Source organism: Brassica oleracea, chromosome C1, assembly GCF_000695525.1.
Source record: "Brassica oleracea var. oleracea cultivar TO1000 chromosome C1, BOL, whole genome shotgun sequence".
NCBI lineage: Eukaryota > Viridiplantae > Streptophyta > Magnoliopsida > Brassicales > Brassicaceae > Brassica > Brassica oleracea.
Window position 1 is genome coordinate 37,913,120 of NC_027748.1, and position 12,310 is coordinate 37,925,429.

Consider the following 12,310-nt stretch of genomic DNA (forward strand, 5'->3'; position numbering starts at 1 on the left):
TACTTCCACTCATCTATCTTCAAAACAAATCAATTTTATCATATCTTAATTTATATCACTTAAAACTGTTTATAATTACTTGATTTTTATTTTTCACGCATCAAAATATTTTTTTACAAGATTTATAAATTATTTTTAAAATAAACTGGTACCAGACGACTTAAACTTCAGTCGTCCAGACGACTTCCAACATCTCAGACGACTCAGACGATTTACTGGGGCTATATTCGTAAAAATGGCTTCTATTTTTTTGTTTGGTCACAAGGGGTTGAGCTGTAATTTCACTAGGCTTTTAGGTTAGTTTTGCATTTGATTCAAGTTTGGGTATATGTTTGGGATTAAAATCAAGTTGTGGGTTAGTTTTGGCAAAAACCCAAGATAATAAGATGCTCGCCAGTTATATATATAAAAAAGGTTAAAAACCAACCTACAATTTAAAATTACACAAAAAATTATAATAAAAGGAAAAAAATATCAGAATTACAATTTCAAGAGCATTGTATTATTAAGGCTCTAACCGGTGACCATTAAAATATAAATATAAATAAATAGGAACAAAATAAAAAAAATGAAAATGAATATTTATTCATTTTGTTTCATATCAATTTTGATAAGAAATGTTTTTCTTCTATACTTTCTTAAAATTAAAAAAATGACAAGAAATCAAACGCAGCTTAAATTTTTCATAAATAGTATATTTTTTAAGGAATGAGTAGTAATTGACTATTCCCTTTTAGCTCCCTATGTCAAATCTTTTAGAAGATTGAAGTTTGGATTAAGATAGTAAATGAACTAATAGTAGTGTGCAAATGATTTGTCTTTTGAAAAAAAAAAATAATAATGATTTGTCTTTTGCTATTTTGTTTTGTCAACAGGGATTGTCTTTAGCTATTTGACTAGTAAAATCAAACTTATATATAAGTTATCATGTGATGATTTTCATCATATTTCATATCTACCAAGAAACAAAAGGAACAAAGAATAAACATTTACCTCTTCGATCAAGTCAGCTAACTCCAGAGGACCCATCGGATGGTTCGTGCTGTGTTTCATTCCATCGTCAATGTCTTCCTTAGTAGCCACCCTGTGTAAAGAGTGTGGAAAGCTTCATTTAGTCAATGCATTGGCACGAGGAACCTGGTTCATTTGCCAGATTTTCTTCCCAAGGTGGGCCTGACCTCTAATAACCCAACTAGTTTCAATTGGAAACATTTTGAACGGCCTAATAACATGGACAAGCTTAAAAAAAAAAAAACATGGACAAGCTTGGTTTTAGTCATCTCTTTAGAGCATCGTTATCTCAGGTTTTTATTGAATCTCTTAGCATAATTAGGATTAAAAAGAACAAGAAAAATAGTCATTAAAACAAGAGAGGGTTCTTGTTTCTCCTAAATAGGAGAAGTTTCTTATACCTTTGTCCTCTTCTCTCTGCAACAACTACAAAGCGTAGGTTCTCTCTTCTCTTTTCTTCCTCAAGTTTTGTTTTGTTTTTTTTTTTTTTTTTTTTTTTCTGATGATTGCTTTTCTCGTGATGTGAGTAATCACGCAACTACTCCTTAGACCATCGTCTGATTCGATTCTCCTCGCCCTATAATCGTGAGTGAGTCGTCTCTTCTGCCCGAACGAAAACGTAAAAAGTGAGTTCTCTTTTGTTTCGATTCAAATTGTCTTATCGTGAATTTTATCTGCTCGATCGGAGATTCCATGAATCTCAGTAGTCAAAAGATTACATTTTTTAATCTGATTAGCTTCGATCATCGCTCTTGTGCCGATTTTGATGTTTTAAGAATCATACTTTTCGTTTTAATTGATGTTTGTGGGTTAAAGACTTTATCTTTATCGCAGTAATTCAACTTGTTAAGCTGTTTCGATTTCGATGGCTTTTGTCTGATCACATTTGTGTTGATGGTCTGATTGTTTGTTATGATTGATCAGTGGATTTGATGAAAGAAGGCAAGATAGTGACCAACAATCTTTCCCTCGTCGAGTATGAGCTTGTAAGCGTTGAAGCTTAATTTGGTGCAGCCACCAAAAGAAAGCAGAGTGACTCAAAATACTTGTCCTCTAGTTGAAGAAGTAGCCTCTTTCTCTCTGCTTTGAGTTTTTGCTTATCATAATTTGCAGATAAGGAATCTACGGCTGCGCAGGTTGCAAAACGCCTCTTTACAAATCAACCACAAAGTTTAAAGCAGGTTGTGGCTGGCCTGCATTCTTTGATGGAATCTTTGGTGCCATAACTCGAACCGTAAGACATTCTCAAAACCCAAAACACTTCATGAGTTTGATCACCTAGGAATGTAAACTCTTTTGTTTTGCTTCATTACTCTGTTATGGATTATATATATTTACCAGGCAGACTATGTTTTATTTAATAAAAAAAATTTCTATAAAAAATGTTTAATAATTTTTTTTTTTAAAACCTTTAAACAAGAGACTTGAAATGGAGGACATAAAAGTTGAAAGTTCTTAACTAAGTCTCTTAACCAAATTTACAACTTAAATAGTATTAAAAATTAATTAAGAGATCCTTAAGGAGTTTCTAGGATAATGATGTTCTTAGTAGATACCATTTTGAGGACGTGTCGAAACGCTACACATCAAATAGTAAACGTGTCGTAAACTTTCCACGTGTGGTTGGCCCAGCCGGGCCATCCACCGTTTCACTGACTTCCGCAAGCTTTGGATCTTCGCTACGTACTCCATAAGCAGCTGAGATAATGTGGGAAAGCAAATATATCAAGTACACCAAAAAAAATAACAAGAAAAGTAACTATGTCGATTAGGTTTTCAGTGAAGAGAGTAGCGACGGTGACCATTTCAAAAACTTATGGCGGAGATGTCTCCGGTTATGTCCTCCGACAAGCTACCACCCGCTTATTCACTGCTTTTAGGCAAATTGAGGTATGTCCATTAATATTTCATTTTAGTTAACATTTTGAATTTTTATGATTAATAGTTATACTTGTAAAATAATGTTATCTAAGAAGGTTTCATTTTTTCTTTCTCGTTATATCTTCAATTTGTGTTTAAGCTAATCAGTTGGAGATTAATTATTTATAGAGCATGAGAGACCGTCACAACGAGCAAGGTTCAACGAACATTACAAACGACGATAGGTCTACAAACAGTTACGTGCCAGACAAGGCAAAAGAAGGAGTGAAGAAAGCGACGGATGCAGCCTTGAACGCCGGAGATAACATGAAGAATGCGATGGATGGCGCCTGGAAAGCGGCGAAAGGAAACGGGTCAAAACATCAGCGAAGCAATAGTGGGGGACGATGACGACAACGACAACGACAACGACAGAGTATACAAGCGGAGCATTTGCAACGATGGATGACACTACAATTGTAAATATTTCTGAACACTTGTCAATATAGCCTTGCAAATGAGTCACCATCTGATGATCCTCACCATGCCGCCGTCAGTTACGTTCTCGCCAAATCGAATATACCGTAATCTGAAAAGTATATTGAATGAGGAAGAGCTGAACCATGTCTTGATGATTGTCGACCAGTAATTGCAGAATTGTATTTGTAGCCCATTCTCCCTTGAGTGAAAAATAGCAAGGAGCTTCTCAGTTAGGCCTTTCCAAACTTCACCTGAGTATATGGGCATTGAAAATAGACATGATCCCGAGTTTCCACGGCTGCATTACAGAGTATACAAGCGGAGTTTGCTTTTGTACATATCTTCAAAAATCGCATGTAATATATACAAACATAAACACATAATCTGCTCTGTATATTTATTAGTGAAAGGATAATAAGAATCTGAGGTGCATGCATGCAAACAAAGATACGATAGCGTATGTCAACTGATAAATATCTGAAGTGTTTGATAGTCGAAGCTCTACCCGAAAACAAGGTAAAAGAAATAACTATTTCTCAGTATTTTTATTAACCGTCAAAAGCTCACAACAACATAGGCTAGCAAAGCTTTAAATAAGAAATATAATGAAAACCCTAATCTGAACACAAGCTTCACGATAAATAACTAAACAACATTCAAGAGCACCTCCAAATGGTGTTACCCACCACTACTGGAGTCCTTAACATTAGATAATTAATTAATTTTTTTTGAATAGTTAAGGACTCTAATCACAAATGTTGCTTTAATGGTGTTATCCGTTATGGAATCTTTAGAAAAAAAAATTAATAAATTTGTAAAACATTTAAATTTAAAAATTTTATTTATTGAATGACTAAATGTAAACATACAATAATGAAACATCTCCATCATTACCAAACTTGTTCCAAATATTTTTAATCAAATCATATTTTAATTGTTCATGTATATGCGGGTCACGAACTTGACTCCGTATGTCAAACATAGTACGGAGATTGGAAGGCTTGGGAGTATATGACATTTTTTTCCCACACGCGTAAAACACCCCCACCCGTCGCTTATCAGCTGTTAGCCACATACGTAAGGATAACAAAGCCCATAATAATATTAGCCCATGCGATCCATAAGTGACGGAGACTCTTCGTGTGCTGCATCAGTTTGGGTCTGAAAACAGCTGGATCATATCTATCTTCTGGCATCTGCGACAAATAAACAGAACTAATTCTCTTTGCTATGTAGGAGACAAGTGGAGCCGAAAACGAAGTGAGGCATCTCTGATATTTACTCGCCTTTTGTTTTCTAACGTTGAAAGTGACAAAAATGCGACACTAGAGACATTCGCCATGACTGAGAAGGAAGTATGACTCTTTGACTATACATTATTCTCCACTTCCTAGATTAATATAATAGCATCTAGATTCGATTTTAGGTACTATCTTTTTTTGTAGGGCAAAGACTTTGAAACTGGTACCGACCAGACAGAGACGAGCATTAACTTATCATAATATTCTACCCTTTTTCACTTTGTTCTTCACAAAGATTTTAAAAGAATCTCTTCTCGCTGTGTCGCTCACACAACAGCTTACAAAACCAAAGCCAAAAGTCATATGTTCACCTATAAACACATTCTTTTTGGTGTGCTAAAACATTTTATTTATTTTAAGCAGGGCCAAAAACTGGAGATGAAGGAGAGAATAAAAGGGAGATGTGAAAAAAAAAAAAAGACAACATCTTTGTGTACAAACAAGTGCAGCTCTGCAAACTCTGAAAAGCTTAAAGTCATTGATGATAAATTCAAGACATGAGTACAGTTTGGCATGTGAAACCTTTTATGCCCCTTTGTGTACAAACAAGTGCAGTCTCTTTCACTACACACTACTTCTACCTATTTCTCTTAGGTACACTGCTGTAATGTATCAATTTTTATTTCCACAAAGAAACATGTCCATATAGTTGGAAAATAAAAAGAGTAGAAGAGTAAACAGAAGTGGTGATGATTGCATCTTAGAGAGAGAAACGCTCATGCTTGTTTCAGGTTATGATTCTTTAGCTGGTCCAAACTGAAAGATTGTTTACTTGTTTCAGTGATCGTAAAGACTAATGATCAATGTAATATGCCGAGGAGTCTCTTCTTCTCCTATCAAAGCAAAACAAATCAAATTTAAAACAAACAGAAAATATCTTTTTTTTTTTAAAAGAAAAGCTATTAAAGACACAGACCTAACCCCCGGTTGGAGGTACAGTCCACGGATAGACTCTCTCCTGGACATTCAAATGAGCCGAAAGCAATAGCCCATATCCGTGTGGCCAGCGGAGTTCGAACCAAGGTTCGCCGTATTGGGTTTATTCCCTCGAGCGGAAAAAAAAAAAAAAAACTACTCAAAAGAAAATATCTTTTGAGTAGCTAAATTTTAAACCTTAAAACATCACGAACTCTCTATCCAACAAGTGTTGACCCTCCATCTAAAGCGACCTCAATTGTTTATTTTCCATTTTTTTAATATGTAATTTTGAATTCCCACAAAATATAATCTTTTATAGGTAAATGCTTACGCCCGAAAGAAAAAAAAAGTGTTTGCAAGCATCTTCTAAACGTGTTCATTCATATGCCATGGTCCAGAACAGACAATATTCATGCTGCCAACATCAAATACCACAAACAAGGCAAGTTAAAACCAAATACAAAACAAGCATATAATAAAAAGACATAGAATTTTAAACTCAACATAATAACATTCCCTCTAATCCTAAGCTAACCTGGAATGCCTTGTCTAGATGGGTCCAAAGTCTAAAACAATAGATGACCACATCACGTAATCAAGTACTTAGAGCATGATTATTGGAAGGTTCTTAAGGTGAAGTTTTTATCGGAATATAAAAACACGTTTCTTAACTTTTAACTAAAAAAACTAAGAACCGTCTCTTAAACTCTTATTTAAGAGCCGACTCTTAGCTTTTTTAGTTAAAAGTTAAAAGTCAGGTTTTTATATTCCGGTAAAAACTCTATCTTGAGAACCTTTATATTCCAGAAAAGTATACAAGGACACAGTGGTCCACCGTCCATCTCCCGACTTTTCTTCCCCTTTTTAAACACTTCAGAACACAACACATTCACTCCAAACCCCAACCCCATCCATCATCAACATTGCTTAGTCTTAACCATAGTTCCACCACCATCTTCTCAAGGCTACAACTTAAAAGCTTAACCAGAAATGGAGAAATCACAACGCTGGAGTTACGTGAAAGACAAGGCTATAATCTCCAACCTTGCTGAACAAGAATGGGAGAATAGCATGGATGGGGAAGAGGAGGATGCAGGAGATGAAGACAAAAGGAAGAGAGTGACGGAGAGAGCTAGGGATACTAACACAGACCTTGTTCCACCGCGGCTATGCCAGGTCCATAGGTGCACTGCTAATTTAACTGAAGCCAAGCAGTATTACCGCAGACACAAAGTCTGTGAAGTTCATGCAAAGGCATCTGCTGCAACTGTTTCAGGCGCCAAGCAACGTTTTTGTCAACAATGCAGCAGGTACCATTCTTCCCTTCAATATTACTTTCTAAAGTTTATTAGGAAGAAGTTTGTGTTTCGATTTGATACTTTGGGCTTGGGTTGGGTTTGACCAGGTTTCATGAGCTACCAGAGTTTGATGAAGCTAAAAGAAGTTGCCGGATGCGCCTAGCTGGACACAATGAGAGGAGAAGGAAAGTTTCTGGTGACAGTTTCGGCGAAAGGTCAGGCCGGAGAGGGTTTAGGGGTCAACTGATCCAGACTCAAGAAAGAAACAACGTAGACATGAAACTTCCTATGGCCAACACATCATTCAAACGACCATAGATCAAATAAACAATATCAACACACCAGCTCTCTCTCTTCTGTCATCTACTTATGGTCTATATCTACATTATCTTGTTATCCAAATAATGGCATCTAACTATGTCAAGAAAAATGAATCCTACACCAATATATAACTACAAAAGTCTAGTACCCTTTATGCTGTCATATGAAGGATGGCTATCCACAAAATGTAATAAGAGCTTTGCATACTCTTACGTCTACTTATGTTTAATAATGATTATGATATGTTTTTACTCTTGAGTCTCAAATTGATCCAAGCTTACTGAAACTTAACGATGACCACTGAGATATCATCTGAGCTTCTGCGAGGTGCATTGCGGCAGACTTTGCATCTTTTGTTCCCTTTATCGAGTCAACGGCCTCTTGGTTCGACATGACCTATAAGATTTTAAATAATCAACAACCATAGGAGGGATTTTTTTTTTTTTTGGGTGTAAATGTTGAAAAAAACGACTTGTTAAGAGTAGATTATGATAGAACTAAAACCTTCCAAAGTCCATCACTTGCTAAAATTAAACAAAAGTCTACATCATATGGTATTAACAGTAACATATGGTTCTTGACTTAAATGCATCTCCAAACTCGTATAACCAAATGCCCTTGCCACAGCCAGTTGGCCATCCACTCGAGTAACATCTCCACGAAACCGCCTCTCTCGATTACACCTTTCTCCATGTTGGGCCCGTGATAATTTGAGAGTTGTTTGGCAACACCATCTTTGCAAATAACAGCTCGAGAGTCTCCAACATTAGCAACCACCAGCTTCTGGCAGTTGATCAATATCGCAGTCACAGCAGGTTCTTGTTAAGTCTCTCAAATCATATATCGGATATTATTAATCTGCGATTAAAAATGTTTATCTTGTGTTAGTTGTCTGATAGATAGTTAATATATGTAGGTTCATTTTATATGGTCGCGCATAAAGCCATTGTAGCTTTTGCTTTTAACCAAAGTGTATTATCTAAACAAAGTGTATCATCTAAACAACCTCTTAGATTACAAAAACCAGTATATTTTATAATAACATACTTATCAGGATATCGTGGGTAAATTATAAATTGAACTTGCTATCGTTGCTTAGAGAGAGATATATAGTATAGAAATATCTTGAAAACAAAATTTGGTTATTTGGAATCATATAATTTTTAAAAAGATGCAATTTTGTTATAATTTTAAAAACAAACACGTACTTATGCAAGAGGAAAACATTTAAAGCGGTCAAGAAAAAAACTAAGTTCCTTACTAGAGTCATCACTCCAAGAAACTCATGTTTCTGTGGCGACTATCAAGGCTCAAGAACTCACTCGAATTAGCTTGACTCTCAGAGTTGTTTCTATGTTCCTGGCTCTGATGCTCTGGTTTGTCACCTAAACCCTCCGAATCAAACAGAAGCTTGGCATTGACATTGTTAGTCAACGCATTGAAGAAAGATAGTCCGGTGGGCCATTTCACGTCGGAGTCTTGTTCTTTGTTTGAATTTGGCATTACAGGGAAAGGCATGTGAGTGTGGTGGGTAGGCAATGAGGATTGAGCCATCATTGGTCGTTGGCTTGTGCCATTCCAGCAATGGTTGAGTCTGTGGAGGAAGAACGGGGTGGTTGGGGACCATGAGGGATGTATTTGAAGAAGAAATGCTTTGGTTTGAGGAGAAGAGCTGAGAGAGGTAGAAGCCTGACTGGTAACCTAGTGATTCAAAGGTGTGCCTCATCCGAAGTACAAAGTGAAGATCTTCAGGTATCTAAGTAAAACCGGTTGTTTTAGAGAATATAAACGATAACTCTCAAGTAAGAACTTCGAATGTACTGAAAATACTTTCAATCTTGCAAGAACCAAGTTGTAAAAGACCATGTCCAGCTTGAACGACAGCTATGGTCTTTATGTGTGATCAGAAACATCAAAGAGCTGACTTGAGAAACAAGAAACCAAGAACTCAATAACGTTTCTATATGATTTGGAAACGTTCACTCTCTCTATCATACCTGAATTCCAGATTCGAACTGATCATTCCACTCTGTAGGAATCTCCATTGTTTTAGAGATAGATCTTGGTCGGGTTACAAATTTACATAAATGTTACTAAGAAAAAAACATTTGTCTTTTGATTTTATTTGTAAGAACTTACAGCATAGAAGGAGCTTTGCCAGTAACTAGAGGCATTGGATTCAGATTCATTTTGTTCCATGAAAACCCATTTATGGCATTTGTCAGAAGCAACCTTCCCCATTAACCTGTTAGCCAAATATATGATTCGAACCATAAGGAAGGAAAATAAATAGTTTCTATTTTTGGGTAGATGCATGTGCCAAGTGTTGCGTACATTTAGGGGTGCCAATTCGGGCTGGTCCGGCCCGGCCGGTCCAAACCCGCTAAGCCCGTAAATAATTGGGCCCGGCCGGCTGGCCTAGAAATATTTTGGGCCTAGAATTCAAAGCCCGGCTCAGCTTTTATAGGGTTATATGGCTTTTCGGGCTTTTTTGGACTTTTCGAAAAATAAATTATCATTGTCATTTCTATCGTTTTAATACATGTGAGTTTTCATTAAAAAAAATAGGTTCAATTTTTTATTTTAAAATATAAAGTGAGTTTAAACTTTTCTTCTTTATCAAAAATGTTTTACATTTTTCGTATGATTTAAAAACATATTATAAACAAATCAAATTTAATAAGATTTAAATAATCAAATATAAATTAAAACTAATTATATAAAAGAACAAAAATTATGATAAACATGGTCAAATGTTTCATACTTTGTATTTTGAAAAAAAAATGTTGTACATAAAAGAAAAATGTACATTTGCAAAATTTAAAATGTGATACTTGTAATAATGAAGCAAGTACATTAACAACTTTTATATTTGTTTTATTAGAGTTTGGTTATACATATTAAAATAACATGTCAATACTAATAATGGTTTTGACTGCAAGAACGATAATATTTAAGCTAAAATATAAAATTTCGGGTTTTCGGGCTGGACCTAGCCCAAACGGGCTTAGGCCCAAAATACCCAAAACTCAAACGGGCTTACCCCGAAAGACCCAATTTTTTTTTGGGCTTATAAAACTAAGTCTAAGTCCGATAATTTTTAGAGATAAATGGGTTCGGGATGTAGGCTTCGGCCCTAGTTGACATTTCTATGTACATTCACACAACCAAAAAGATAATAAAGAAGTAAGACCTACCAAGTACCCACCCTTCTCCATAATTATATAACTGATTCGACATTTTTCTGAAAGATTTGCGTACGGGATCTACTCTTTCTATCTCTCCATAGCAATCTCCTGATCCTCCTCTTCCTCTGAAGTAACCATCTTCCCACATCAACATCTTGCAGCCCCCGCCGCACATCAATATGTCAACACATAGCATATAAATCATGTGTTTCATTTGTAAAAAGAATAATATTGTTATTGGGCAAGATCATCCTTGGTATGTATATATAGTACATGTATGATGTAATAAACATAAACATAAATTAACTGTTCAAGTATACTTTCTTGTTTCTTGTCGGAAATTAGGTTTGCGAGTGAGTTTCCGGCGATTTAATAAGATAAACCAAATTAAAGGGCAAAATGTTGACCTATACAATGGTTCAAAAAAACTAAACTAAAGTCTTGACCACTGACTATATGTATATAAAATTATAGTGTAACTTACAAGCTTCCATTATCATCGCCGACCTTGCAACTGTTGCCACCGCCTCGAACTCTCCTGAAGAGCAAAACGGCATCGTTTGAGAGAGAGTGAAGAGAAAAAGCTAGAGAGAATACGTACGGACGTGGACGGATGGACCAGAAGACAGAGTAAGTCCACTCGGTGTTGGGACAAATGGTTCTTAGGGCCTCGTGGAGAGCAACCATCCCCAGAGCTTCTTTACTCTTTTGCTGCTGCTTCTAGTGGTGGTTTTGATGATGATGTTCCGAGCCCACCATCTATATAAACATGTATGTGTCTCTTCTCTCGCTTTGGCCTTTTTGTTCTTCTCTCCTGCTTTTGCTCAAGCTTCAGGCAATGGACTCTTTTATGTTCTAATCTAGATTTTTATTTAAAATTGTTCTTAATTTAATTTAGGTTAATATATATCTGATTGCCAAAAGCTAAAACAACATGATATTGTGTTATTTTAGTTCTGACTACTTTGTTAGTAAAATCTTGACAATCCAGCAACAGGATACAAATTTCTTGGGGTTGGTATAGTTAACAATAAATAAATATATAATTATAAAAATTGGCAAGTAACCAATTGAACACAAAGGTTAAAGTTTTGCATGAAAATTTTTTGATCATCTCTTAGGCCAAGAAAGTCAAAGATATGTGAATATCCTCGTGATAAATCAATTTACTTCGCCTTATATGGAACTTCATTATTAACCGCAGATTAATATAATTGAGTAATATTTTATTTTTGACAAATGATTTCATAATTAATTATTATTGATTTTCTGAGAGAAGGTAATCATATGTAGGGCTAGGCAAAATATTCGTGAATTTTGATTCGATTTGTTATTCGTTTCGATTCGAACCAAAAAATCTGGATATATGTAACTCTACGGAGCAAAACAAATACTAGAATGCAATATCCGTAAGAAGCGAAGCAAATCACAAATACTAATATTTTTATGAACGAATATCTGATCCGATCCGTTATACGCATATATATACATATATATACACATATATTTAAAGAATTATATATATATGTTATATTTTATATAAGTTTTACAATTTTTTATTTACTAAATTTATTATATTAGTTGTTAGAAATTTCAAAAATAAATACTTTTTTGTAGATTTTCTATTATTTTCTATTATTTTCTATTATTTTGAGATTTTTATTTATTTTTTATTTTTATTTATTTTTACATATCGAATTGGATATTCGTTCAAAAATCTAAAAAAAAATCGGATATCCGGATGGTTGCAGATCGAATCGAATCAGATAATTGATTATTCGGACAAAACTGATCGGATCACGAATATCTCCAAAAATCTGATATCCAATCCGTGCCCACCCCTAATCATATGGTTTGGAGTGGATAAACTGTTGGTGTTGTTATGATATAAACCATGTTTCTGGGTCAGTTCTGTCTGAATGGTTTCAATTAT

General features: G+C 35.1%; 1 protein-coding gene, 1 long non-coding RNA gene and 1 pseudogene across 3 annotated transcripts; 2 read left to right on the forward strand and 1 right to left on the reverse strand.

Annotated features, from left to right (window-relative positions):
• The first annotated feature begins 1,252 nt into the window (after positions 1-1,252).
• LOC106344749 lies at positions 1,253-3,789 on the forward strand. Of its 2 annotated transcripts, none has more exons than XR_001270191.1 (4): positions 1,253-1,637; positions 1,936-2,245; positions 2,792-2,901; positions 3,061-3,789. It is a non-coding gene; the product is annotated as an uncharacterized LOC106344749 (long non-coding RNA). The 2 variants fall into 2 exon arrangements; XR_001270190.1 differs by having other exon boundaries at positions 1,255-1,637; positions 2,784-2,901.
• Positions 3,790-6,468: 2,679 nt separating this feature from the next.
• LOC106304169 (squamosa promoter-binding-like protein 5) lies at positions 6,469-7,579 on the forward strand. The gene is made up of 2 exons (XM_013740569.1): positions 6,469-6,880; positions 6,976-7,579. Exons 1-2 carry the CDS (start codon positions 6,561-6,563, stop codon positions 7,184-7,186), a joined length of 531 nt encoding a protein of 176 aa, XP_013596023.1. The 5' UTR covers positions 6,469-6,560; the 3' UTR covers positions 7,187-7,579.
• Positions 7,580-8,087: 508 nt separating this feature from the next.
• Positions 8,088-11,136, reverse strand: LOC106304158 (annotated as a pseudogene).
• Between the last annotated feature and the right edge of the window lie 1,174 nt (positions 11,137-12,310).